We start from the raw sequence: 26,505 nt of genomic DNA, 5'->3' as shown, positions 1-26,505 counted from the left end.
TTGGCAGTTTATAATGCGTCAGACTTCATTAGTTTTAGCTGGGTGTTCCTAATAAACTGCCAACTGAGTGTAAAGTGTTTCCAAAAAAACTACTACTAGAGGAAAGTTGCTTGTAACTGAAAACACCATCCATTAACTTCATTGATCATATTTATTATGACATCAGCAGATTAAAATACATGTTTATTATGTACATATATGTAACAGGGGTGTTAGATAAAGTGCCAAATACCATTTTTACAAAAACAAACAAAAAAAAAAGGGACTTGTGGAAGACCATCACACACCCGTTAGCCTGGTCCCACAGTTCATTGCTTCATGGACGAGTAGCCGTCCTGGTTGGAGGACGGCTGAATTGCTCAGTGCTGGTCGTGGGACAGTTTGGCACAATTCACCCGGGAATCCAAGAGGTGACGCTGCTGTAACTGGATGAATACTGGGTGTTTTCTTTTTATTTATTTATTTAAACAGGGACCGACATCGACACGTACAACAAGTCAGCCTTTTGAGCTGGACTGTGAATGTTTCCACTTTGAGAAAAACGGTCCAGCTATTGTTCAGAAGTGGTTTCAGAAATCCAGCATTGTTGCTTTAAGGTTAGTATGTGAGGACATTGAACTGTTCCTAGACCAGAGCCCGGCGGTGTGTTCTCAGCATCCTGCTTACGAGTGGAAAGTTTTTGTAGTAAATATAAGACGACAGACTACACTTTCCAGACTTTTTTTTTTTTGCATTTTTTTTTCTCTTTTCTGACAAACAGAGGAAGTCGACATTCTTTAAACAGTGTTTCTTGAGTCTAATGAGTCACTGTGTGTGTGTGTGTGTGTGTGTGTGTTACATTGACGATGGGTAATAATCCATGAGACCGAGAAACAGGCACGCAATTATTTGCATGTATTCAGGGTTTTTTTCTCAGATTTCAGGAGCTACAAAAGGTCGATAAAACAGCCCCCCCCCCCCTCCTTTTTAATCATCGGCCCCAGTTTATCCCCGACGGCAGTGATGGATGTACAGATACTTGGCGATGAAGACTCTAGTCTTTCTATCATTACCAGTTGATCAAGACGCTATAACAACCTGTTTGTTCCCGGGAAGGTTTTTGTTTTTGTGTCCGCTGCTCTACTGTCGGTCTGTGAGCTGTGAAGTTCGTTTAGGACGTCTGTATCTGAGCAGGTCACAGAGCACGTCGTCTTCATCTCTTTATCCTCCTCCGTCATACTGCTGACTGTCGAAGCCTCTCTGCATTTCCTTATGCACGTCTTTGTCTCTTCTTAAATTTTCCTCACTGACTCGGTTTATTTGTGATTTTACACCCAACTAACTTTCCTCTTCCTCTTCTTCCTCAGCTGGCGCCTCCTCCTCCTCTTCTGCTTCTTCCAATTCTCCTTCCTCTTCTTCATCTTCTACATTTTCTTCAGTTTCTCCCTCCTCTTCCTCAGCTTTATCCTCCACTTCTGCCTCTTCTTCTTCTTCTTTCGCCTCATTCTCACCCTCCTCTGGTTCAATATTTTCCTCTGTCTCCTCCTCTGCATTCTCCTCCAACTCCTCTTCCCTGTTTTCCTCCACTTCAGCCTCCTCATTTTCAGTTTCCTCTTCCCCCTCACCTTGTTTTTCTCCGTCTATTTCCCCTTCTGTCTCTTCTTTCTCTCCGTCTTTTTCCCCTTCTGTCTCTTCTTTCTCTATGTTTTCCTCACCTTCATCTTCCTTTACCTCCTCATTTTCTCCACCTTCTTCGCCAGCCTCCTCCTCCTCCTGATTTTGGTCATCTTCCACTACATCATTAACTTCCTCTTCTTTTTCTATTTCATCGGTCTGCCCTCCCTCTTCTTCTTCCTGTTCCTCATGTGCTGAGTTCTCCTGCACCTCCTCTTCTTCTTCTTCTTCTCTCACCTCCTCCTCCTCCTCTTGGTCCTGGACTCCGTTCTGTTTGCTGTTGTGATTCTCCTCGTCTTCCTCTTTCTCAGTTTCTGTGTGGTTCTGCTCCTCGCCGTTAGGCTCCGCCTGGTTGTCCTGCGTTCCGTCCGCATCGCTGCCGTCGCCGCTGTTCCTCAGGTGCACGTGGTTGTGGTTGTTGTGCTCCAGGTCCTCCAGGGTGATTTCGAACTGGAAGCGGTCATGCTGGTGGTGCCTGTCCGGGGGAGGTGAGGGAGACTGGGGCATGGTGTTCAGGTACCACTCCCTGTTCTCCTCCAGCGTGTCCAGCAGCTCCTGGGCGTCTGGGTGCACCAGGTCGGCCCACGTCTCCCACAGCGGGTGGACGATGTAGTCGATGAAACCCACCTGGAGAAGAAGGAGAAGCACGTAGTTAAGACTTTGGATAGGAAAGGAATAGTTCTACACTTATTTGCTTCCTTTAGTTAATTTGGACTGGATTTATTTCTCCAGTGGAGGTGGGGTGATTTTAACATAATAAATACAGTAGTACAGTATTTGAGTACATTCCAGCTGTTTCCCTCTGTTTAAGGTCTTTATGCTAAGCTAAGCTAACTGTCAGCAAGAAAGAGGATGAAGTCGAACTATTCCTTTAAAGCACAGGGAAGTCCAACTGGCAGATTATCTCAAAACAAAAAGATTTTTAACCAAGCACAGAATCATTAACCACAAACTTGACACGGGAAGATGTCACTGTTTAACTTCATGGAGATCAAGAGGGGGATCTGACCGTGGCCACTGCCAGCTGGACGTTGAAACAGAAATGCATTCGTCATACATGTATCCAAAATTTAACAAAACATTAATCATTGCCAGAGTTTATCATAAGTTATTCCAGAAGTAATTTTCCTGCCAGATTTATGAAAAGTTTTTTTGTTTCTGTTTCTGTTGGGGGACAATGAAAATTGTGTACTGCCAAGTTTGTCTCTTTCCTGCACCAATGCAAAACAAAATAAATAGAAACATGGATTCAACTGACAAATATCTTTTTTAAAGGCTCCATCAGCATTATTGATCAAGTAAAATCAAGAGTTTGAGTTATACACGCTACAGAAGATTTAGTGTAAATGTCAACTGATTTAAATTAAAAGTTTTACAGATGTGTTTACAACCATTAGTGATATGAACAAATGATTAAACTAATTTATAAAAAAAAACACTTAAACACTTTTTAATTAGTTGATGCCAACTGTCTAATTAATACCAAGATGTAGCAGTAAACAGTTTCTGCAGGTTCAAATCGAGGTTTTGCTTTTCAGCAGCTTTTGTTTAAATTTGGAAATGTGTTGCTTATATGCTACAACCCTTCATACTGTTTCACTGCACTCAACAAGTTAGAGTTTGAACGAAGTGTTGACTCAACTCAAATTGCACTTTTTGAAGATGCAGTTTATGGTGTTTTCAGGAAAAAGCTCAGTGTTGGTGAGAATCACTGTTCCTCTTTGCTGGCGCCGTCTTCCTGTGTGGTGTCATTTCACATGATCATCACCATGAAATTTGCGATTTCCCCAACCACTGCGACATTACACAACTTCGCACTGACACAGCAAAGATGACCATTCATCTTTTTAGATGAACTGTATTAACAAAGAGACATTTAAAGAGGAGGATGAGATCAAACGTTACCTGGCTCTTCTCCACAGACGCAGTGTGTTTGTCACACATGGCGCTGATCTCCATCCCCCTCTCTCGCTCTTTGTCACCCTGTCGGAAAAACTCCTCCATGATCCTCTCCGTCCACTGTCTGTACAACGGTAACGTCTTGGTGGGGTTGCTCAGGTCTGCACAGTGCACCATGTTCCTCAATACCTACACACATGCAACAATAGATTTCATGAGACGTTCTTAGTTTACAGGCTCGACCGTGACGTAGAAAGTGACTCTCGACTGTGTGAAGCACCGAACTGGCTTGTGCAGATGACAGGTTACCTGTATTCGTTCTGTGTAGTGGTCCAGGAGGAGCACACCAGAACTCGTCACCTTCTTGGTCTCCACCATGGTCTTCAGATCAGCCAGCAGGGTCATGTGTTTGGACATGTCTGTGGCCAGCACCTGTAGACAGACGGAGAGAAAGACAAAACTAGGATTAAAGCAAACATTTTTAAGTTGAAAATAGGGGCAGTATGTGATGTGAGTACATTCAGATTCAGTTAACTTTTAGTTTTAAAACAGTAGCTGCCTCTCAAAATCTACTGTTTTATAGACCTGCTCCTGTTAAAAGCACTTTCATTAATTATTGCATTATTGTAGAGACTCAGTGAGACCAGAGATTAAAAAGAGAGACCAGTGTTAAAAAAGGTTTCTGAACAGCTACAGAGAAAAATATTTTTGATTTTATTTTGGTTTTAGCTTGAATTTAAAGCCCCTGGAAAAAACTGATTCAAATCAATCAATATTTCTCCGTAGCATTAAATAAACAACAATCAGAGGTCATAAAGCGTTAACCTCAAAACTCAGCTAATCTACTTTGTCAAGACTGACTGACAGTTACAAAACAACCAATAAATGTTGCTAAATCCTGAACCTTTTTGAAATGTAGCCCCATTCACTTCCAAACAGAGAGAGGAACAAAGCACAAAAATGCAGAAATAAAGCATGTGAAATATGCCCAAAAAAGGTCAGAAAATGGTGAGTTTATGGAGGATCCTATCAGTGATAGTGAAAAGCTAATCAAAAGAAACTCAAAAGCATTATAGTGTTATAACAGCAAAAAACAAAGAGCGCAAAATATTCAGAAGATCAGAATTAAACAAAATGCAGCTGCACAAGCTTGAATAGAGAAATAAATGAGATTAAACCCTAGAGACATAAACTGGCACCTGAAAACAACCTAACAGCAGCTAAAACTATTAAGACAAATCTACCACCATCAAATGATAAGTGAGAGCAATGAAAAGACGCCACAGAGGGACCACAGCTAACAAACCAAAAGTAACGCAGGAGTTAAAGAAGTGTTTGTTTACACTTTCATTGGTGTTGTGCAAGTCGTGGTAAAGGAGCTCCTCACCATGTCGATGACAAGCTTGCGAAGGCTCTGGCGCTGTCTCTTGGTGAGGTTTTGGAAAATGTCACAGTTTTCCTGGTGCAGAAGCTTGAAGCCCACGGCGAGATGATGGTTCTCCAAAACTGACTCATCGTTATACATGAGCGCCAGCTCTGAGTCTGAGCACAGAGAGGAGGGACAGAGGAAAGGGTGTGAAAACTGATAGGTGCAAATACCTACACGCGTTTTTACTGTGTGTGTGCGTGTGTGTCTGGACTCACTGGTGTTGATGAGGAACTGATTGGAAACTCCAGGGTGGTCCACATCATGGATAGCTGCAGCGAACAGAGCGGCGAGGATCTCCAGGTCGGTGAAGACGGCCTGCACGGGACAGGATGTGGCAGGAGAGGAATGATTATCTGTGTTACAATATAAAATTAAAACCTGATTGTAAAAAATACTATTTGCAAGACAATTACTCTGTCGTTGAAACAGAATTCAAACTCCTTCTTGTTTTGATTTTGTGTTCTGCCTCCTCCTTTTGTTTAATTTTTGTGTCTAGTGTCCTTACATGTGAAAATAAACAATAACCGGATCATGTTTTGCATGTTATTAATGTCACCATGTAATGTAGTTTTTTACCTTGTTGTTTTACTGTAATAAAAAAGGTGTTTGAGGGTTTGTGAATGTTTAACTGAACGCCTCAACAGTCATCCTTGATTCTCATGTTCTTTTTCCATGTGACTTCTTGTCTTTAAACATTTATGGCTGTGTTGTGGTGAGGCCATGAATAATTTTCCAGCTTTGGTTTGATAATAAATTTCTATTGTGCTGCACTTCATTGTATTCTATAAAGGAGGTGTATTTTTGTCAATCCGAGACAGAATAATAAGAAATTTTCCCATGACTGACCTGGGCAGGGAGGGAGGCCAGATCTGTCGCAAACCTGTGTGTGTGTGTGTGTGTGTGTGTGTGTGCACGTGCACGTGCTTGTAGAAAATAATAAGTACCAATACCGCACAATAAAAATGACTTCATTCCAAGTCTTTTACAAATTAAACTCCACATTACAAGTCCCGCCTTGAAAAAAAATGTACTTAAAGTATTAAAAGTGGAACTCAGAATGATGAAAAATAAAATAATTATAAAGGAAAAGCAGCTCATCCTGGAAGCTGGAACCATGAAGTGTGTGTGTGAGACAAAGACAGTGCATGTCTACATACATCAAGAGCAGGTGTGGAGAGGAGGACGTGTGTGGACTGGGTGACATCTGCAGCATGGAGGCTGTTGTGGTACGCTACGTTTCCATGGTAATGGTCCTCGAGGGTCATCACATAAGTGACAAAGGTGTCGACCGGGATACGAAACGTCTTCAGCAACTCGCGCTCCTGAGGAAGAGGAGAGGAGTCAGAACTTCACACACACTCCACCGGGAGTACATCGTGCACATCGGCAGCAAACACGCGAACGCTGCAGGTGAGAAGGACGCCACGCACTCACACTCGCACTCGTTTTGTTTACCTGGAAGATGGTGTACATGATGCAGCTGAGGGGTCTGTTGTTGGAGAATTCTGCTACTCTGAATATGTTAAAGCTCCACTTGTCCAGATCCTCCAGCTCCTGGTTAAACAGCACAGACACAATAAACATAAATTAAGTGATGAGTCACAAAAACAAAAATATTCTACAAATCACAACATCCCAAACACACTGAAAGCTTCATTAAGAGCTTACGCACGTCTTCTAAAACATAGGATGGATTTATTTTGAAAGCATCACAAGCAGAGTTGGGTCCATCAGGTGTTCAGAGGGTTTCAAGACATTTCAATTTACAGAAGAATTAAACACAGGGAGAAATAATAAATCAATTTTAACCATCAGGCATAATGTCAGAATCCCATATGATTAAACTGAAAAAAAACAAACAACCAATGACACCTATCCATACGTTGAACCAGCTGATCACTACTTTATATCTAAAACCATTTGTTAATTATTTGATAAGAAAAAAAAAAATCACTGATTCCAGCTTCTAAGTATGAATATTTACTGTATTCATAGTGTTCAATCATAGTAAACTTAACACCTTAACTTAATAATAGTCATATTATTCGATAATGAAAATAACAGTGACCACAAAGCGCACATCTCTTTCATGTCACTAAAAATAACCTTGATCATTCAGTCTAAGTGACAGGGTGTCCAGAGATGTACTGGGAATATCTGCAGCCTCTGTTACTTACAATGAAAAACCATAAATCATTTATATTTGTATCTGGAACGGTCTCATCTGACTCATTCGCTGCTTCATGAAGATGCAGAGCTAAGAGACGGTTCTCCATCCTACTGTGGGCTCTCCAAACATTTGGTTCTACAGACTGGATGAAATTAAACAATGAGGCGCCGAGCTCTAACAGGCAGACAGAGGCATAATAAAAGATTCAGTGAGAATTTCCTTCTGTATGTGATGCAGACATGAACTTAACTAATGTTTGCACAATGTGTTATTGAGAGGCCTTTTCAGTAAAATAATTATAACCTAATGTATGATGATATTCTATTATGTTTTTTAAGAAGTACAGAGGACACTTGTACTGTGCTCTGTACTGCTTGGAGGAGACAAAGAAGCTTTTGAATAAAACTGTTTACTGGGAAAGAATCAAATGTTCAAAGAACATCTGAACAGGGATTGTGTAACTTATTTTATGTGAGTCAGAGAACACCAGACAGACAACAAGACCTTGGCAAGCTCGTCCTCGTGGTCTGTGTTGACACCGAAGCGAGGCATTGATGTGCTGGAGAGGCTGGAGCTGTGAGACAGTTTCCTCACTCCGCTGATGTGACTCATAGGTTTGTCTTTCAGGGTTGGAGACGGAATTTCCACCTCATTCTGCTTGTCTACAGATTGATGGGAAAACACAAACACACGCGTAAGGATTTATTGTTAAAGGTCATAAATATGGTTTGGACAGAGACCAGATTCTGGTCCCACTCACCCAGGAAGGTGCTGGAGATGTATTCAGACACCTGGTTACCAGAGCGACTCATCTCTGACAGGTGGGACAGCTCTCTGTTCAGCATTCTCTTAAACTGTGTTGGAAAGAGAACGAAACAGAAGCAATCTGTCAGTTTTCAGTAAAGACCTAGAGCTAATATTTAATATACTGTAGTTTGTTTTGGGGTATTAAGTAAGTCCCAAGGTTTAAAGTTGCACTGGTCAAAGTGCTGATAGAAAGGTGGTACATGTCCCTGGTAAACATGCATTTACAGTAGAGGCCTATAACTATATACAACAAGTATTTGACCATTAAAAAACTATAGCTAATATGTAGAAGACAAACATTTTAGTCAATAATTTTATGTTTATTTAAACTCAAATTTTGTTATTCAAAAATTTTGACATATGTAAATGTTTCACAGTTGAACGATGAATTAATTAAAAATGACAGGAAGTCATTACAACTAACTGATAAATATATGTAATACTTTTTAATTGTATAAAAAGTGTCAAAACGCATACTGAGGCATAAAGGAAATGCAGTCTGATCCTTGTGTACCTTGTTGGAAGCCATTTCGCTGACAGAGCGATGTGTCTGAATGGTCTCCAGCTGGTCCAAGCACCAGTCCAGTTCCTCCAGCGTGTCCAGGGCGAGCTGCTGGTACTGCTGGTCTGATAGCGTCGCCCTGGGACTGACGCACACTCCACCCAGAGGAGACCTCCTAAAAAACACAGTGGTTAGTTAGACCAGCAAGGAGAAGTTCACAGCAGCCTCATAACTTTGTCTATCATTTTATATTGTTTGTTTAAAGGTATTTATAGTTATTTATTTATGTGTCTGTTGCCAGTTCCATATATTTTTTCAAGTATATGGGCTTTGACTTTATTTAAGGGATAAACAAAGTTATATTGAATTGAATTGAACAGAGGCTGCATAGAAGATACAACACACAAGTTTCTCTCTGCATGTTTGATTTCTTTTCATTTCTTCATTCAGTATGACATGTAAGAATGTTTGAGATGGGAATAATAATCTGCATTTAATGTCAATGTCAAGTCCACCTTTCTGCAGCTGCAGGGGACTGTGGGTAGAAGCAGGTGTTTTGAGTTTGGTGGTGCTGAGAACGAGTGCACTGTAGTACTGTATGACTACTGTCCCAGACTGTATGAGTCACCTGATGATGCTACTGTAGTCTTAAAATGAGTATGTCAGTAGTGGCATTTTAAGGTCATATGCTGTATTAAGTAGATTGTTATTAGTCTGATTTATGAAGTCTGAACTTCCTCTTTGACCGTTTACACAAAGGACAACATACTATCATATTGTGCATTAGTGGGACATTTCAGGGCAATAATAATTGGTACTGACTTGACTGTTGGTGTGGAGACGTTGGCAAGGATGGTGAAGTTGCTCCGTACTGATCGCAAACTGGCCAGTACCTAAAATCATCAAACCGTGTCATGAGACATCAGGATTGGATTATACAGAAATATCAAAATCATTTACTGAGAGTAGCATGAAACTTTTTACACAATATATATATGTCCATTTATCTAGACAAATGACTTATCTCTAAAGTAAACTCACTTGAGCAAAAGGTGTGACAATGAAGTCCTCTCCTGTGTGCCTATGAGGAGGAGTGACAGTTGAAAGAGTTGGAAAAAAGAAACGGGGAGTCAGAGGTGACAGGAATATTTCTCATGAAAATATCAACATTTCAGTGCACACACACATACTTCCCCTCCCCCTCCCACTCATTCTTTCAGTCCTTTCCTCCTGAGCCTCACCCTTCGCTGGCGAGGGAGGAGTTACGTGAGACCGTCTTGGGTGACATGTCGTAGTCCGAGTCGGAGCGGTAGAGGAAGGACTCTCTTCTCTGGCCCTGGGGGAAGGAGGTGTGCAGGGTGAGGGCTGGACTCTGCGAGCCCAGAGGGGTGTGACCTGGTGAAACGCCATTTTCTGCTTCATAACTGGAAGAGGAGAGTGGTGATTGTAGAGGACAGAAATGAAACATCCAGCAGAGTTTTACTGTAAGGTGAAATCGGGAGAATGAAGAAAGGTTTAATTGTGTGTCAACCTGTCAGTATCTGCCTGCGTAATGGAGATGCGTGGTGGGATCCGGAGAGGAAGAGTTGTGGGACGTGACACATTGCTCAGGACCTCTGGTGAACGGGTGCGATCCCGAGGGCGGAGCCAGCAGGGCACCTGCAGAGTTAGCAGGTAAGGTTTGTATTATAGAGGATAGTGGACACCGGTCACTTTGCAGGTGTTCAGAGCAGCTTTTACACTCAGTCTCTCTTCCATACAAGCCTGGAGTATGACCAAAGCAAGCAACTGCCACAAAAGGTCCAGGTTCACTATGATCTGGTTTAAGGTAATTATCATTATAAAAATGTATTCATTATGCACTGCTGTAACTCCAGTCTAGCCAATGTTTTTTGCACATTTTCAAATACATTCACTTAAGTTTTATAGCTTAAATGTAGTTCCAGGTAGCCACTGTATAAAAACTTTGATTGATTTGATCAATTGATTTTTATTTTTGGCCACTTGGAGGCAGCTTCTTCAGCTTGTTTACAGCTTGTTTGGTCGGATAAAGTGACCTTAAAGTTGAAATGACTGTTTTTTTTTCCCCATTTAAAGGGCAGCCTAACAAGCTGTAAACACAACACTGATATATCATGACATTATAAAGTTGCATGTTAGCAAACAATTCCCTTTTTACAGATCAAGCTGAGACGGAGCAACATTATCATTCATTTGGTATCACGTTTCTTGTCCACCTGTATTATTCAAAAGTAATATTTCCTCTTTTTTCAGCTTTGTTTTGGACTTCTCCAACTCTTAAGGTAAATACGTCTTCAGAAGCTAAATGTTCCACTATATTCACCAGCTAGCTACAAACTTTGTCTGCTCTTTGGTGCAGGGCTTGTAGTGTACAGGCTGCTTATCATAGGTAATGAACAGCTTCAATGAGCTGAAACAAAACAGAACGAATGGAGGCTGTGAAACCGAAACAATGAGCGAAAGTAGGTGAAGCTCCGTTTTCTACGAGGGGACTCCTTTCACATTCAGTCATTTGATCTATTCGTTAAGATCTATAAGTATACAGCTTTAATCTATCATATTGTATACAATGTTTACAGTGTTGCATTACTGTTGCATGGTTAAATACTGCATGTGAAACACAGACTGCATTTATCAAGTAAGAGTTAATATAATAGAAACTAAGAAAAACCAGTAGATCAGTGCAATGTTGGGAAAATTTGTAAAACACAGTAACATAGTTTTCAAAATGGTTAGCTGTAATATTCAGTAAAGTACTGTCCATGTTGCGTTGACATGTGTCTGTTCACTTTGAGCACAAACAGGAAAGGTGGCTGTCAACAGGGGCCCATGGCTCATTTTTGCCCCACAGCCCCCAACCTGCTTAATGCGCCCAAGCTTCCTTTCAATACCTGGAGACTAGATGAGAGTCTTCTGCTCCTCCCTCTGCGTAGCTCAGCCCCCAGCGTGGCCCCAGACGTATAGGATCGGCTGTAGCGAGATGACTCCGCCTTCTCCCCAGCACCTGTTATGTCTGTGTCATTGCCCTGTGAGACAGGAGAGAGGGCAGATGAGGAAAACAGGGAAATGGAGCGAGAGAGATATATCCTCAGAGGATAAAAGAACATTTTTTCTTTGTATATACACACACTGTATTTAGGGATCAAATTTAAAAGGACATGTCATTTACTCTTGTCATTTTTGCACATTTACCAAACCATGTTGATTTGTCATCTTTAAATTCTGATGAGTGAAGAAATTTCCACAAAAACAAAGACCATAAATTATCGATGTATGTGTGTGTGTGTTCGGCTACATGCATGCGTGTGTGTGTTTCTGGGATAAGGCCTCTACAGACTGAGCTCTTGGAGGCTGATCTGCACTGCAGTACCGTAGCAACAAAACACTGGGGGAATGGTAGCAGTTGCTAGGCAACAGTGCCGTGTTGCTTCCATGCTGCGTTTGATGTCGTCCAGACCCAGATGTGGAAAGACGCTCACATCCACACACATACACACACAGATACATGCATACAGTATAAACACATTCACAAATGTATGGACACCCGCTCAGCATAATCAATAAAAGAGCACTTGAATAATGCATAGTGTTGTGTCCTTCAGCCAAGACGTTACCTTTAAAAGAAAATAGCTCCTTAACATAGAGACTGTGACAGACTGAATGGTTCACTCAGTGTGAGTGAGGGCAGGAGGAGACAAACTGTCCACTCTGACTTTTGAGTGCATTCACAGAATCTGACGACAAGAACAAAGGGAGCTTGGATGTGTGAAAGTCATGAGGTTTGTACGTCATGGTAGACGTTCAAGAAAACACACACACACACACACACACACACACAGAGTGGAGTCTGTCAGTCTGCTCTGCCTCGTATCTACTCTCCCTGTAACAAGTGATGAAGTTGGCAGGTTTTCTCACGTATATCCCTGGTTGTTTATACGCTCACCTCTTCTCCAGTCACCGACAGCACGCTGCGGCTCTTCTTCATTCTGATTGGCTCGTTCTGCGCCCCAGGGCGGAGCGTTCCCGAACCCAGGCAGCAGAGCAGGTGGAGAGCCAGGACCGGAGAGGTCAAAGGTCACTGCAAGGTCAAACCAGGGTCAGACCGGGTCACAACCGGCCCCCATTGGAGCTGACTTAGCCAGCCAACCGCCTCGCTCACGCTCTGTCCGCACCTCAGAAGGCTGAAACCGGACGTCCTCCTGCTGCAAAACAGTAAAGGTGCATTTATGTGCCAGTCAGAGGCTCCAGGTTCAGTGTGAGGTTAATGACCTTTGTTTGGATCTGCTGTTTTTTTTTTTTTTTTTTACAAGCCAAAGGTGGAAGAAAGAAAAATCTAAAGTCTCACTCCATTTCAGTGTAAGCCACAAGTTTCTGGGAAAAAATAAGTCTGTCTGCATGTCGTCTTCCTTTGGCTAGACAAGCCAATGGGATATCCTGGTCAGAATTCATGACGGTGCTGAAGAAAGACAATCATCCGACCTGGAGTGCTGTTCGCATGACGTTTCCCAGTTGTAAACTTGATCCCACATGAATGAAATTTCCCAACAATTAAGAAAATCCAAAATCCAGATGGATTATGGGAGAATTTGCTGTCTCAGATCAGTTTTCCATTGTCTGCTTGGTAATATGGATCCAAATTGTGCATGTGGAGGAGTGTTGAATACAGTAGACTCATCTGAGAAGTCCAGATGTCAAAACTCCAGGTTAGATTGGCCAGGATCCATCCTTGAATCGGTCTCAGTGTTTCCTCATCGGTGTAGGTTCCTTTTAAGAAAACAGAAATTAAGAGTTAGTATGATCAGGAATTAAAAAAATCGTCAGCTAATTTTTCTCTGAGTCATCTTACCTCCCTCATTTTAGAACTGACTGTCCTGTTTTCATGTAATGAATTCATCTCATGCATCATCAAATGTAAGAAAATCCTATAAAATACCGCTTTAGTAACACAAACCACCTTGGAGATATATTTTGGAACAAATGCCAATTGTTTTCCACGATGCAAAGATCATGCATGAGAACCAATGAAATGCTAATAAAAATCCCAATTTCTTAACAAATATCCAAACGAATGGTTGGTCGATTGATAAATGAATCAAAAACTGACAAAATATTTTGGCTGTCGTGGCCCTGCAGGAGCTGTACCTTCAGTTTGGCTAATTCTGAGCAGATACTGCAACACCAAAGCTCTCTGATGTTATATAATTACTCCAAGCAGTCCGAGCTGACCTAATTCCATTGGATAGGACAGATTCAGCATATCAGAGTGTTTCTGATTGAGCTGGTACACAGACAGATAGTGGTGGAGACGACTTTTACCAGGGTCACCAAGAACACACCCACTCAATGAATGGACTTTCACACTATAGAGTCTGCACAGATTTGCAGAGTCAAAACAGGTCTGTGCAGAGAAATCAACAAATGCATAGTGACACAGTGACATATATATGCACAGACATTGAGAAATTTGAGCACATACACACACACACACACACACACACACACACACACCATGGCTGCAACCAGTACCACCTCCACTACAGATACAGCTTATAAAACCAAGCAGCAATGCATCAATATGCAGCTCAACTAGCAGTCTGCTCTTCTGTTACAAAACACCCAAATATATGTATTTCAAAACACACACTGAAACCATGAATATATGAGGACTGCCCTGCCATCACGCCTGTCTGCAGACCCACTGCAAGACATGTCAGACATACACACATGTACACATACACAGTCAGGCTGCAGCATGTAAGAATAAAAACACACTCACCTTGATCGCCTCAAGATCAATGGCAAGATGGGCTGGGCCTCGTCTTGCTTTCACTTGTCTGCTTCCCCCTCTGTCTTCCCGTTCCCTCTGTCTCTCTGCAGACCAGCAGTGTGTCACCACAGCGAGAGAAAAAAACACTTGGCGTCTCCGTGAATATCCGCGGCTTCACCAGCTTCCCTCCCTCCCTGACTCTCCTCTCCCTCTCCCCTGCCACAGTGGTCTCCCCCAGCCACCCCCCACCACCACCACCAGCACAGCCTTCGTGGAGAAGCCCATCTCCCCTCCCCTCCCCTCCCCTTCCCTTCCTCCTCCCGCACAGACGCACAGTGTGTCCATTAATCCCATACAACAGCCTCCGCTCCTCCTCTCTCCATCGGTACCCCTGCTTTCTCTCTCTCTCTCTCTCTCTCTCTCTCTGGCAATGCCTTTTATGTTTTTCTCTTATTGGCAGCCACATGCCGATTCTCTGCTTCAATAGTCAGGCGTCAGTTCTCTCCATCATACTCACCCACACACATAGCAGATTTTTATTGGCACACGCTGCTCATATAAAAAAAAAAAAAAAAAAAAAAAATCACAATAAGGAATCATGTCTGTTACTCACTCTCCTTTTTTCTCCCACTCCTATTGACTATGTCCTTTTACAGTCATTCAAGGACATACAATACATTTATCCATTTTAAACCCTAAAACAGGCATCATCATGCTACTCTATTTATTTTCAAATCTTGTACAGTTTGGAGAACAATCCATATTTTTTTGTGCTTAAGCTGCACTTCATGAATTTACTCCTTCAATAACAAACAATAAGATCGCAACTAACAATCATTTTCATTCATTTATTAATCTTGTTGTGAAAACTGTCCATCACAATTTCCTAAATGCAAAGTTAAAATTTCTCCTTTAAAAAGTGAAAACTTAAGAAAAAGACTAAGGCTGCAAATATTCACATCAACAGGATTTTTTTGCTTAAAAATGACTTAAACGATTAATTACTAAAATTGTTGATTAATTTTCTACTAACTAATTGATTAATTGACAAATAATTTGAGCTCTAAAGTAGTTTAATGAAGTGAAAAAGGGCTGCAACGAACGGTTATTTCCATTAATGATTAATCATTATTTTCAGAATTCATTGATTCATCGTTCGGTCGATAAAATGTCAGAAAATATTGAAAAATAAATTCCCATATGCTGAGATGAGGCTTTCAAATTGTTTGTCAATGGTCCCAAATGCAAAGGTATTTAGTTTACTATAAAGTAAGACACGGAAGTAAATCAATCAATTACCAGATACCTGCCAATTAATTTTTGGTCAATCAGCTAATTGATTAAGTGACTAACTGTCTCAGCTATAAGACAGACTGTGACAGTCTGCAGCGCAGCCTCTGATGATCTCTGCAAACATCCAAAAACTAAACCTGCGCTGACTTTTGCTTGTTCAGTGCTTTTTCAAAATTAGTATAACATTCACAAATCAGGAGAGACTGTTGCAGGACTGCAACACATTGATATAAACTGACTGTCAACATACAAACACACACACACAAACAGTTGTACATGAAGCTGCAATGCTATTCTGTAAGTCTCCCCTTTTATAAGCATTATCTAGATTTGATTTATGCCCTGCGCCTGCGCTGATTGTTTTCTATTTACAAAAGTGACTGCACAAAGAAGCTTTGCCTCAAAAAAATCCTGCACAGACCACTAAATCAAACCCACCAATTAATTATGAAGGAGAGAGAGGGCGAGAGAGCGACCCAGCAATTAATTATGCAAGTGAAAGAGAGAGATGGAGATGGAGAGAGAAGAAAGGCAGAAAATGAGTCATGATTCACACCAACCAGGGGAAAAGTTAGGAAACTGAACAGAAACAGTTTGTTAACAACGAAAATCAAGTCTGGTTTATTGTGCAAGTTCTACAACACAACATAAAACCAGTCTCACATCTGCAAGGATAACTACTAAATAAAAACATACTGCTTGTAAAACCTTTACACAAAAACTATTAAATTACCAAGTAGCAACAATAAAACAACTTTATTTGAACTAGCGTTCAGTTGGACGAACTCTTCATCTCTTTTAAAGTTTAAACGATTTGATGACTAATTGATCAGGCAATTGATAGAGGATGAATCATTACTGTCATTGTTCATGACAGTAGTAGTTCTGGCAGATTAACTGTGATGAATCAATGCTGAAATCTGCAAAGCAAGGTTGGGCTTTGAGGTTATTTCATTTTAATTCAATCCATCTGACAGGTTTACTCTTAGATGCCCGACCAACACTTGATTTCTGATATCAGTATCTCTCTATGATAGTTACAAACACTTGATGACATATCATCTAATATAATTATTACAATTAACAGCTTCTTAATCATCTGAAACATGTCTTTGGCATTTCTATTCTGCAATTTCTTGTTACTTATCACCTAACATATACGCTGATACGTACATATATCTAATACTGGCCGACATATTTGGCCGCTGATTTGTTGGCCGAGCTCTATTTCCTCTCTTGCCAAGGATACAAGCTTGTAAAAACAACATGGAAAACACTCACTTTGTAGTTGATTCGAGGCTTCTGACAGCCACAACAAAAATTAAAAGTTCACCTAATTTTTATATAATGCCGGTCTGCTGTAATCTACGGCGTTTGTCATTCTGTCCACTAAATAGAAGCCACAAGGTAATCTTTAAATTTCAGAACCCTTTGACACGAACAAAAAAAACTGTACCAATAGTTAACTAAGGTTCTTAAACTCTGACCTGACAATCCTACAGGTGGAAAGCTTCAACAATTTGACTTTAAAGCACACTGCACTGTTAGGGCTGCTGCCGTCATCATAGGACAAGTTGATCTTGACTACAAAATGAAATTATCAGGGGACTTCAAATTTACCCAACACTGTTCACCATACAGGAAACCGGTGTAGTTCATGGGCTGCCTGTCCCCAAACAGACTTGAGATGGCGCTGTCGGCCACAGTAGCACAACAGAGGAGAGGATTACAGTAGAAATACGGTTATACCTCAAAGAACCTGCGATGCAGTGCTAGACTTTTTTTTTATAAAAATAAATATTTGGATAAATATTTTAGATATATCTGAGACATTGGCTTACACTGCTGACTAATGAAAGTCAGACATTTTATTAGCATCAGTTTCTCATCCAGTTTGCAGCCCTATCTACAGTTTTTTTTTTTTTTAAATATGCAAAGAGCAACTTTTGGAATTTAGACCCAATAGTGTATGTAATATTTTGGCGTAAATTTGCCATCATCAAAAATAAAATGAGTAGATCAAAAATAAATCAGAAAGTGTGGTGCCTGTTACAAAGTCTGTGTGAGATCTGCTATTTCTAATGACATTCATTCGATAACGTCTACGAGAAACAGATTGAGACATGTCTAAAAGATATAATATTCTTTTACTCAGTTGCACAAATTGAAAGAGACTGAAAGTGATGCTAATCCAGTACTTGCTGATCAGTTTTTTTTTAATCATATGATAATTTAGTCCATATTCTTATTAAATATTTATATATTTGAAAATGTATAAATTTTACATTTTTACATTTTAATGTACATTAATTTAATATGCCTAGAAAATACTGTAATGATTCACTACTATGAAAATTATGTTGCATGTATGAAACATTACTTACTTGTTGGACTCTGTCCGATGAGTTTTCAAATATAAACAAATTCAAGCTGAACTAACCACAAAAACAAATGTTATCTTAAAGTGATGATGTGGGTCAAAATCACAGAAAAATATGTGTATCAGTTCAACTGATGCCACCAGAAATATTATCTCCCCTTTTTGTTTAGCTACCTTCTATTTTTAACCCTCTTCCTCATCCTCATCCTCATCCTCATCATGACCCTCTCCTGAATCTGGGACCCACAATCCAGAGTCAATGCACCTCCTCAGATGGTATTTTCCTTCCTGTAGAGAGAAAACACAGAGATACCAGTTCAAGACAGAATGAATGAATGAATGAATGAATGAGAGAATGAGAGAATGACAGAATGACAGAATGAATGAATGAATGAATGAATGAATGAATGAATGAATGAATAAATACATTTTGGTGGCATTTTTGTGCCAATTCAACACTTTCTGATCCTCACTATGATACTTCTCTTGATTGGACATTACTGTTATTCACTCACCTCAGGGTCCAGTTTGCTGAGAGCTTCCTGCAGCATCTGAATGTTCTTCTCGTCAAAGCTCCTTTGTATTTCCTACAAAACAAAAACTGTCAAAGTACTGATGTAATGCAATGAACCTAGTGAAATGATCCCTGTAGGAAAAACAATTGTTCAATGTCATGTTTAAAATGCATATGATCACTTTAATATGCACCTCACTGTTCTCCAATCTTATTAAGTTTTGTCTTAACTTTACCGTTCTGAAGTTTATCATATCACTGCAATGAAACCAAACAACTTTGTTCAAACTTAAGCTTAGGGAAAGTACCGGTATATGATGCCATTTACCTTGTACAAAGAGCAGAATCCATTCTGCTGAGCTGTGTATTGACTTCTCTGGCATCAATAGACTGCGCAAACACTGACTTCAAAATCTACAAACAACGATCGGATATCTGAAAAAAATAAAATGCAGGCTCTCGCGCCAACTAAACGACTCTTAAAGTAACTATTTGTTTTCAAACAGGTCATTAAATAGTGTACAGTCTTTAAAACCCCTTTTGTTAATGTGAAATACAGTACGAATGGACTCCAGATATGTGCCTATAAAATGTAAACCATTACAAGTCACTGGAAGACACTAATGACAGCACTGTAGAGCACAGACCTCCGCCAAGGCAAATGTCAAACAACAACAATCTACCTCAAAGTTTTATGGGTTCTCTCTGGCCCCATCCCTCCACCAAGTTCAGTGCAAATCTGTTCAGTACCTTTTGTGTATTTCAGCTGACAAACAAACAGACACAGGTGAAAACACAGCCTACTTGGTGGAGGTAGTGAAACCAATATCACGTGTTAATACTCAAGAATCGACAAATTCTTGAGTATTGAGAATCGAAAACTGAACAAAACAATAACTTGTGGCCAGGTGGTTAATGCTGGTGTGTATAGGTTCATCTGCAGTATTGACTTTTTCTGCCTTGTTGCTTCAGCAGAAGTGTTGAATGTGATGTGCTGTGTAAACTGGATGAGATGGGAGACGCTCTAACAGACCTGTTGTTTTCTCTCACAGCCTCGAGGGATGTAGAGCGAGGCAACACATGCTTTTTTGGTTGCAGTGTAAAGCTACATTAAATCTTGCTGTTACAGTGGCTGTGGAAACCTCCCATTTTGTAAACACTCAATGTTAATTATTGGGATAAAAAGTTTAGTTTAGTCTGACACAGACTTTGATGGATTTTACCTGCCAGGATTATTTACTGACTGAGTTATTTAAAGACCTTTTATTGAATTGTGCTTGTCTAACAACAGCAAACTGAGAGACATAAATGTACATGATATCGACATTGCAGTGGGCAGAAAATCTGACTCGGGTCTGATTTAAATGGATGTTTATATTTGTCCATATGCGCCTCTGAAATTGATGAAATTGATGAAATAAGACAAACAGGTATTGGTTTGTAAATAAAATTGACACTCCAACTCCTAAATACTGAGAAATGGAGTAACTTAATCATAGAGGAAGAAGTCACCAAACTAAATATCAGGCAATAATATTTGTTGGCCGAGAACAAACACCACTTAAAATAAGAAACAACCATTTTTAATTCTTAGTGTTTTCTTATTTTGAGATTGCTTTATAAAATTATCATCCACCACCCGTTATGTCAACCTGCTCTTTTGAGACTTCACTGTGCATTTTAAGTAAAAAAAAATTTTAGCGATATTCACTTGAAAATAAACTGGCACCATTTGTTGCATTTCAAGAAAAAGACAGCGACAGCCCTGTGGCAAACACTTCTGAAATTCTCAGAAGTCTATGCGTGTGCCAGTGTGTGCATGTGTGTATTTGTGGTTACCTTTGGCAGCGATTCATAGACCTCTACAGGGTCTAAACCACCCGGACCTAGTCTCTTCTGCCTCTCCTCCTCCTCCACCTCCTTCATGGCGTCTTCCATACGAATCTGTGCACAGCTGCGGACCCGCTCCTTCAGCAACTCCAGCTCACGGTCAAATGCATCTTGGTATGGCTTGTCTGCAGTCTGAGATGGAAGATATGAAATTAAGCATTTCAGATCCCTTCAGGTTTTCCCTTAGACCTCCCTTATGGTGACAGAAGGATTTATTTCTGATTGCAAAACATTTCATGTAATGGGAAAGAGATTTGAGTAATGAATATATCAAAGACGATTGTCAGGCGGTAATAGGTTTGCTAAGATCTACCTTTACATGCAGCAGATTGAGGGAGACTCTGTTCAGGATTCTCCACAGGCTGCATATCATTCGTGTTACCTTGCAATAATAGATCATGCCCCCTTCCTGAATACACTGTGCTGTGACTGTCAGATATGAAGCTATGATTCTACTGCTTTTTGGAGTGTAAACTAATTTCTAGATTCTGGGCATTTACTTACAAAAAAGAGCCTGGGCTCCTCCGCTTAGGTCTTCCCTCCAGGGAATCGTTTTTCCCCTTATCATACTTTAAACTTTTGATAGACCCCTAGGGAGGCCCGATACTGATCATTTTTTAAATGAATTGCAGATGGCGTACATTATATCAGTCTCACACACTTTGTAAAACTTCCACATGTTGTTTTGTTTTGGTGGCCTGTGACACGGTGCCGCATTGAACAAGGTGGGAGGCGGGACAGCACACAGTGCTTCTCTCAGCTGCCGACACCGGATTATTAACCACAGGTGATCGGTTTTAAGGTGTTAAGTGACTAGAAGCATCAATTCCAATCTACCAATCTATTTTTAATGAAAATCGGCCAATCATGATCAACAGCCGATCAATCGGGGAATCTCTAATGAGCACCTCTTATGAATATCGATCATATGGATCAAAGATACTCCACCTAATGTCAACAACCTCACACATTAAATAATCTGGGCTGCTTTCTTAAAAGGGAATGATGAGGTGTTTCTGATGGTTTGGGTACTTTTTCTAGATTATTTAAGTGCGGATTAGAAAAGCTTACTTTTAAGGGGTAAGTGTTCCTTGGAGTGGAAGACTCATCTCATAACACTACCTTCAGGCACTACATGATACACAAGCTGATATGACTACTGAAGTGGACTGAAGACTGTTATTTGATTTAAAGACCCCTTCCGAAGAAAATCAAGTGTTTAACCTTGTTAACATGTCCATATGGTGGTATATAATACAAGACATATCATGAGCAGTCACCATCATGACTGTGTATTTCCACCTTGGAACTGTAGTGAACCAATGTCAGTCTCCTAAAAACATATTCAGACAGCCAGGGTTTCATACATCATATACATAAGGAACCAATCTTGTCAATTTGAGGGGGTGGGCAAAATAATCCTCAAACCTTGTCAGTACAGAGAGCGAGAGTTTGCATTAACAGAGTCACCGACACTGTCAGCCACTAGCAGTTGCAAACATAAACAAATAAAAGATGCTGACTGCACTAACAGTTCTGATATGTCTGGCTTTTTGCTGATAATGGTCACAGACTTCTTACAGTCTCTCCACTGTTTCCTCTAATGCTAACCATCTTGATAAGCACTGCTCTTTCACCAGCAACTGTTTCAATACAGTCGTGGGAAGTTTTCTGTTGGGGTGGGGTATGTGTTGTTTTCTTTTTAAACTCAATCAAATCTACCACAAAAAAAAACGACTAAACAAAGATATGACCAAATTCCCAAATTCCCCAAATAAGAAACAAAAATACTTTTCCCGAAGGAGCAGACAAAGATGCAAGAGATCACATTTCATTACAGACCTTAATCTTTGAGAAGAATTGTCTGAAGCAGCCTCTTGGGTCGACCTTCAGTGTCCGAGCCAAATCCAAGATGAACTGCATGACGATGGCCTGGTGGGCCACCTGCTCCATCAGTGCATGTTTCTATAAGTACATGGAGAGTTAACAAGGCTTTTATTGGGCTGAACGAGTTGCTTTAATCCAGAGTAATTTTCTCACAGCACTCACCTCATCTATCTCAAAGTCAATACAGATGACAACTAGGTAGTTAGCTGTCTCTTCGCACACTAGATGTGGGTTGTCTGACAGGTACTTCTGACTGTCGTCCCAACGCCGCAACATCCCTGGTGCACACACAAACAAATCCAGCAAAATGCTGCATTCAACTGGAAGTCCTGAGTTTTGTGAAAACACTGTTGCTAGGTGACTCACAATAAAAAAAAAAAAAATCTTTCGCTGCCTTGTTCCCTTTTCGAAACTGGGGATTTTGTGTTTAGACCATTACAAAACATGACAAGAACATAACTAGAAACAAGAAGAGTAAATAAAGAAATAGATTGCAACAAATGATTTCCATGAGCTCAACATTTTAAAGGAGGAACTCCACTGCTTTTATACATATGGGTCAGCGTGCTCGTCACTGGGAGGACTGCTCGTAATGTATAATGCCTTCTGTGGGTCTAAAGAAGCTTTGCAAAGTCTGAAAAAGTAACTTTGGCAATGTATTCTGGGTTATCTCAGCTTGGTTTGGAGAGTGCGCATTTTTAAAAAGGAAGCCTGTTTCACAGACTAGGGGTGTTAAGTTTGAAAGATGTGGACGTTTGCCAGGTACAGAAAGGCCAAACATTCGCTCGACATTCCAAGCAAGATTTATGTGCTTCCAGTGGGGAATGGATCCTGCCCAGTATGTTTATTTTCCTGTTCATGTAACTCTAAGTAAAATGCTACAAGCAGCAGTGAGTGCAAAAACAGTGAGAGAGGTTAGTCACAAAAAGGTGTTTGATAAGATGATGTATCATTTTAACTTGTGGAATGCTTCTTGTAACCGGATTGGGAGCCCTCAGTCTATTTATAACCCCACCAAGAGTATTTCTCGTCTGCTTTTCCCACAGGATGTCCTGGCCATTTCTTAATATCTGTCTGTTTTGATTACTCCAACAAGAAATTAAATAATAAATTGTTTGAGTTACCTTATTAACACATCAGCATTCATCACAACGTATTAATTTGTAGCTATCAGGATATATCCTTGAACCCACAATCCTTCACTATTGGCTTGGTAGTACCTTTCCCATTTTGTAGTAAACATCAGGTTCAGTAAGTCTATGCATACCAAAGTGTTTGATTTCCTTTGTATACTTCTGCACAAAGGTCTTGTGCTTTTCCACCTCTTCCTCCCTTTCCTCCTTTGTAACAGGCTGGATGTTGAGTACACTCTATAAAACAAGTAATAGAAAACAGATTATTTGGCATAATGACAAGTCACACTAAATCTGGTAAACCCTGCCACACCTTACCTTGCTGAAACCTTCTTTGCTGATAGTGTCGACGTTCCAGGGCAGTTTCTTTTCTTCTCGCCGGTATTGCTCCATCATTTTCTCAAAAGCCTTTTCATCCTTTTTCAGTTCTCTCACCTCAGTCTGAACTCTCTTCAGCTCAGCCTCCTGCTCCTCATCCTCCTCTCCCTCCTTCTTTACTTGTTGCAGCTCCCTAAGTCGTCCCTGGGCTTCCTCTAATAGCCTCCTGCATTGAGCAAAGTTGTTCTCCAGATCTTCCCCTTTCTGCTGAAACTCAGCCATTTTCTCTAACCGGGCCTGTTGTGTTAAGCCAGAGTGGATGACAGTCAAAACATGAATGTTGAAATGATGAATGATCACAAATGAAATGGAGATGAGAGGGTGAACGCTGAAGGGGATCAGATAGGGAGAGGACACTCAAAAGTTAAATTAGAAGAAAACAACATCAAACACATTAAAAAAGGAAGTGTGCATGACAGGAAACAACAAAAACAGGAACACCAGTCTGTACATAAGACTGAAACAACTGCCTAAAACCTACATTGCGCAGTCTATTTTATTTTAAAATAAATGTATTTGTATTAAATCAGTGCCTGATGTGGGAGAGATATCTCAAATATCATAGATATGAAGTGTTATGTCTTGTGTCTGGCTACATAGACTTAAAGTTCAGGTTTGAAAGAAAATGAGTAAGTATGTTTATCTTCACTACAGTCTCTCCACACATAGTTGGCCTAAATTGTACATTCACAAGCTGAAATGAGGAATGAAGACAGCCCATAACATTCCAAACATGTCAGCCAGTGGAGTTATTTGGACTTTCCCACATCTAAACTATCTTTGAATTATTGTCAAACATTTACGCAGGAATGAAAAACAGTAAAAAAAATAAATAAATAAAATAAAAATAGGAGGGAGCTGGAGACTACAAGACAGTCAAGAATTTACTTAACAAGTCACGTGACAACTGGGTACCAACAAGTTAAGCTCATTACCCAGATTCACATTTAAACAGACAGAGCTTGACCATTGTGGTTACTGTAGCAACCATACTAGATATAATTCATAACTCAAAAGGACTGTGTGAAATAATAAAAAAAAATTCTAGAGCCAGGCAAATACTGGATGTTTGAGGCTTATATCAGTGTATATATTTTAAAGTTAAAAACAAATATTAATGGATAATCATATATGTGCCAATATTCCTGCAAAACATAAAAACACATTTGATGAGGCTACCATAGATTTACTGTTAAAGAATTGTAACCACTTCTAGAGTTGAAATGTAAACTTTGCAGTAGTATCTCATGGACAAGCTGTCAAATCTTAACTCAAAGTCCACTTATTAGCTTTTTCCAGAGCATTCAACTGCATCCCACAATCTTCAATGGTGGATGGAAACAGGTAGGTGAAGAAGGCTGTGAGATTCAGTAGAGAGCTTTGGAAAAAGCTACTGAGGAGACTGCGAGATGAAGAAAAAGGCTAATAACTAGACCTTAAGTGAAGATTATTTAGTCAAACCCAAATTTTCCAAGATAAAGACTCAACTTTCATGCTCTATGTCAAACATATTTTTGACATGTCTGTACTGACATTTCTTATTAGTGCTCTAATTATTTCCCCTTGATAAGATGCAATAGCAATCTGTCAGATCATGTGAATTGATTAGGTGCTATTAGCACTGCACACATTTGCATTTCATCACGGTCACATATCTGTTGCAAATAAATGGTGCCTATAGCTATTTACATAGGGTCACAAATACTGTGAGTTGTTAAACCAGACCACATAATATTCAAATGTGGTTATAAATTTTGATGGAAAACCAAATATGAAAATAGAAATATTATAATGATAAGCAAATATTGTGACCCCTCAAATAAAGTAACAAACTTTGTCTTTTGTCACAAAATACTGTGACCACATGGTATTTATATATGGTCACAATATTTATAGCTTTTTAGTTTATATCATTAATTCTGCTTGTTTTCAAGTAGTGTGTTCTCTTCCATCTCCCTTTTTTCCTTTTCGTAAAGCACCTGTATTTTAAAAAGTGCTTTACCAATACAATTTTCTAGCTAGCCTTTAGCTAGCCTTTAGCTAGCACTTCTTTTAGCGACACAGTATCAGACAGGTCAAAGATTTGTGTCTAATACCTGCCGGTCAAGCTCTGTACGGACAGCTCTGGCTATCGGTCAGTTACTAAGAGACACTTCTACTGGTAAAACTAACCAGGTATAAGACTCCAAACTTCACGGCTACAACAAGTTTCACTGCTGACCCGGTGTCTCATTCTGAATAAGCTCGGCGTGTCGACATACGGACTGGCTACATCTTCGTCGTCTGACACATAGATGTGATCCCAGGCGCTGTAGTCGACGCCGGCTCGGGTGCTCATCTTCCAGCCTCTTTCTGCCTCCTGTCCCCGAGGTTTTCCAGTTTCAGTCACAGCGGAGGGAAACTACAGGGCAGCCCAGCTGGGGCACTACACTCACAAAGCGCCGGCAAAGTGAACAAACGAGACAGAAATGGATCGTTTTTCAATCCTCTTAGTGAGAGGAGCTGTCACCAGCCGTTTAATTAAGCCCCCGGTAGAACGACAGCTGCGCGCGCAGGGAATCCAACCGTTATACGTCATCAGGAAGAGCAGCGATTTGTTTTGTTTTGTTTACAAAATAACAACAGTGATAATATAATGATAGTTATATAATATATAGGCCTAGGCCTACGGTAGAAGCACTGAAATTGGGAATATTAATGTTAATAGAAATATGGAGTAAATAAGACAAATTTATTAGACACTAATAGGAGCTGGTATTAGGAATCTAAAAGTTTAGCTAAA

The 26,505-nt window shown here is 40.2% G+C and overlaps 2 protein-coding genes across 5 annotated transcripts; both read right to left on the bottom strand.

Moving 5' to 3' along the window:
- Positions 1-137: 137 nt before the first annotated feature.
- Positions 138-14,413, bottom strand: LOC111651283 (3',5'-cyclic-AMP phosphodiesterase 4C-like). 3 transcript variants are annotated; one of them, XM_087172652.1, is made up of 17 exons: positions 14,258-14,413; positions 12,425-13,245; positions 11,373-11,507; positions 9,992-10,119; positions 9,702-9,884; positions 9,502-9,541; positions 9,283-9,353; positions 8,473-8,635; positions 7,912-8,005; positions 7,656-7,813; positions 6,437-6,535; positions 6,139-6,303; positions 5,197-5,296; positions 4,940-5,094; positions 3,862-3,984; positions 3,559-3,741; positions 138-2,280 (listed from the first exon to the last, which is right to left on the bottom strand). In XM_087172652.1, the coding sequence occupies exons 2-17, from the start codon at positions 12,464-12,466 to the stop codon at positions 1,318-1,320; spliced, it is 2,802 nt and encodes a 933-aa protein (XP_087028778.1). In that variant the 5' UTR covers positions 12,467-13,245; positions 14,258-14,413; the 3' UTR covers positions 138-1,317. The 3 variants fall into 3 exon arrangements, with proteins under 3 accessions (XP_087028778.1, XP_087028777.1, XP_087028776.1); XM_087172651.1 differs by having other exon boundaries at positions 4,940-5,296; positions 12,425-12,683; positions 12,827-13,245; XM_087172650.1 differs by having other exon boundaries at positions 4,940-5,296.
- Positions 14,414-16,134: 1,721 nt separating this feature from the next.
- LOC111651288 (hsp90 co-chaperone Cdc37-like) lies at positions 16,135-26,236 on the bottom strand. 2 transcript variants are annotated; one of them, XM_023401256.2, is made up of 8 exons: positions 25,945-26,236; positions 23,664-23,960; positions 23,480-23,582; positions 22,375-22,490; positions 22,168-22,290; positions 20,275-20,457; positions 18,437-18,508; positions 16,135-18,209 (listed from the first exon to the last, which is right to left on the bottom strand). In XM_023401256.2, the coding sequence occupies exons 1-8, from the start codon at positions 26,059-26,061 to the stop codon at positions 18,105-18,107; spliced, it is 1,116 nt and encodes a 371-aa protein (XP_023257024.1). In that variant the 5' UTR covers positions 26,062-26,236; the 3' UTR covers positions 16,135-18,104. The 2 variants fall into 2 exon arrangements, with proteins under 2 accessions (XP_023257024.1, XP_023257026.1); XM_023401258.2 differs by having other exon boundaries at positions 25,896-26,028.
- Positions 26,237-26,505: the final 269 nt, after the last annotated feature.

The sequence above is a fragment of the Seriola lalandi genome, unplaced genomic scaffold (genome assembly GCF_002814215.2).
Source record: "Seriola lalandi dorsalis isolate HSWRI2012SDOR001 ecotype SW California unplaced genomic scaffold, Sedor1 jcf7180002053559, whole genome shotgun sequence".
NCBI lineage: Eukaryota > Metazoa > Chordata > Actinopteri > Carangiformes > Carangidae > Seriola > Seriola lalandi.
This window is presented reverse-complemented; position numbering and strand designations above follow the sequence as displayed.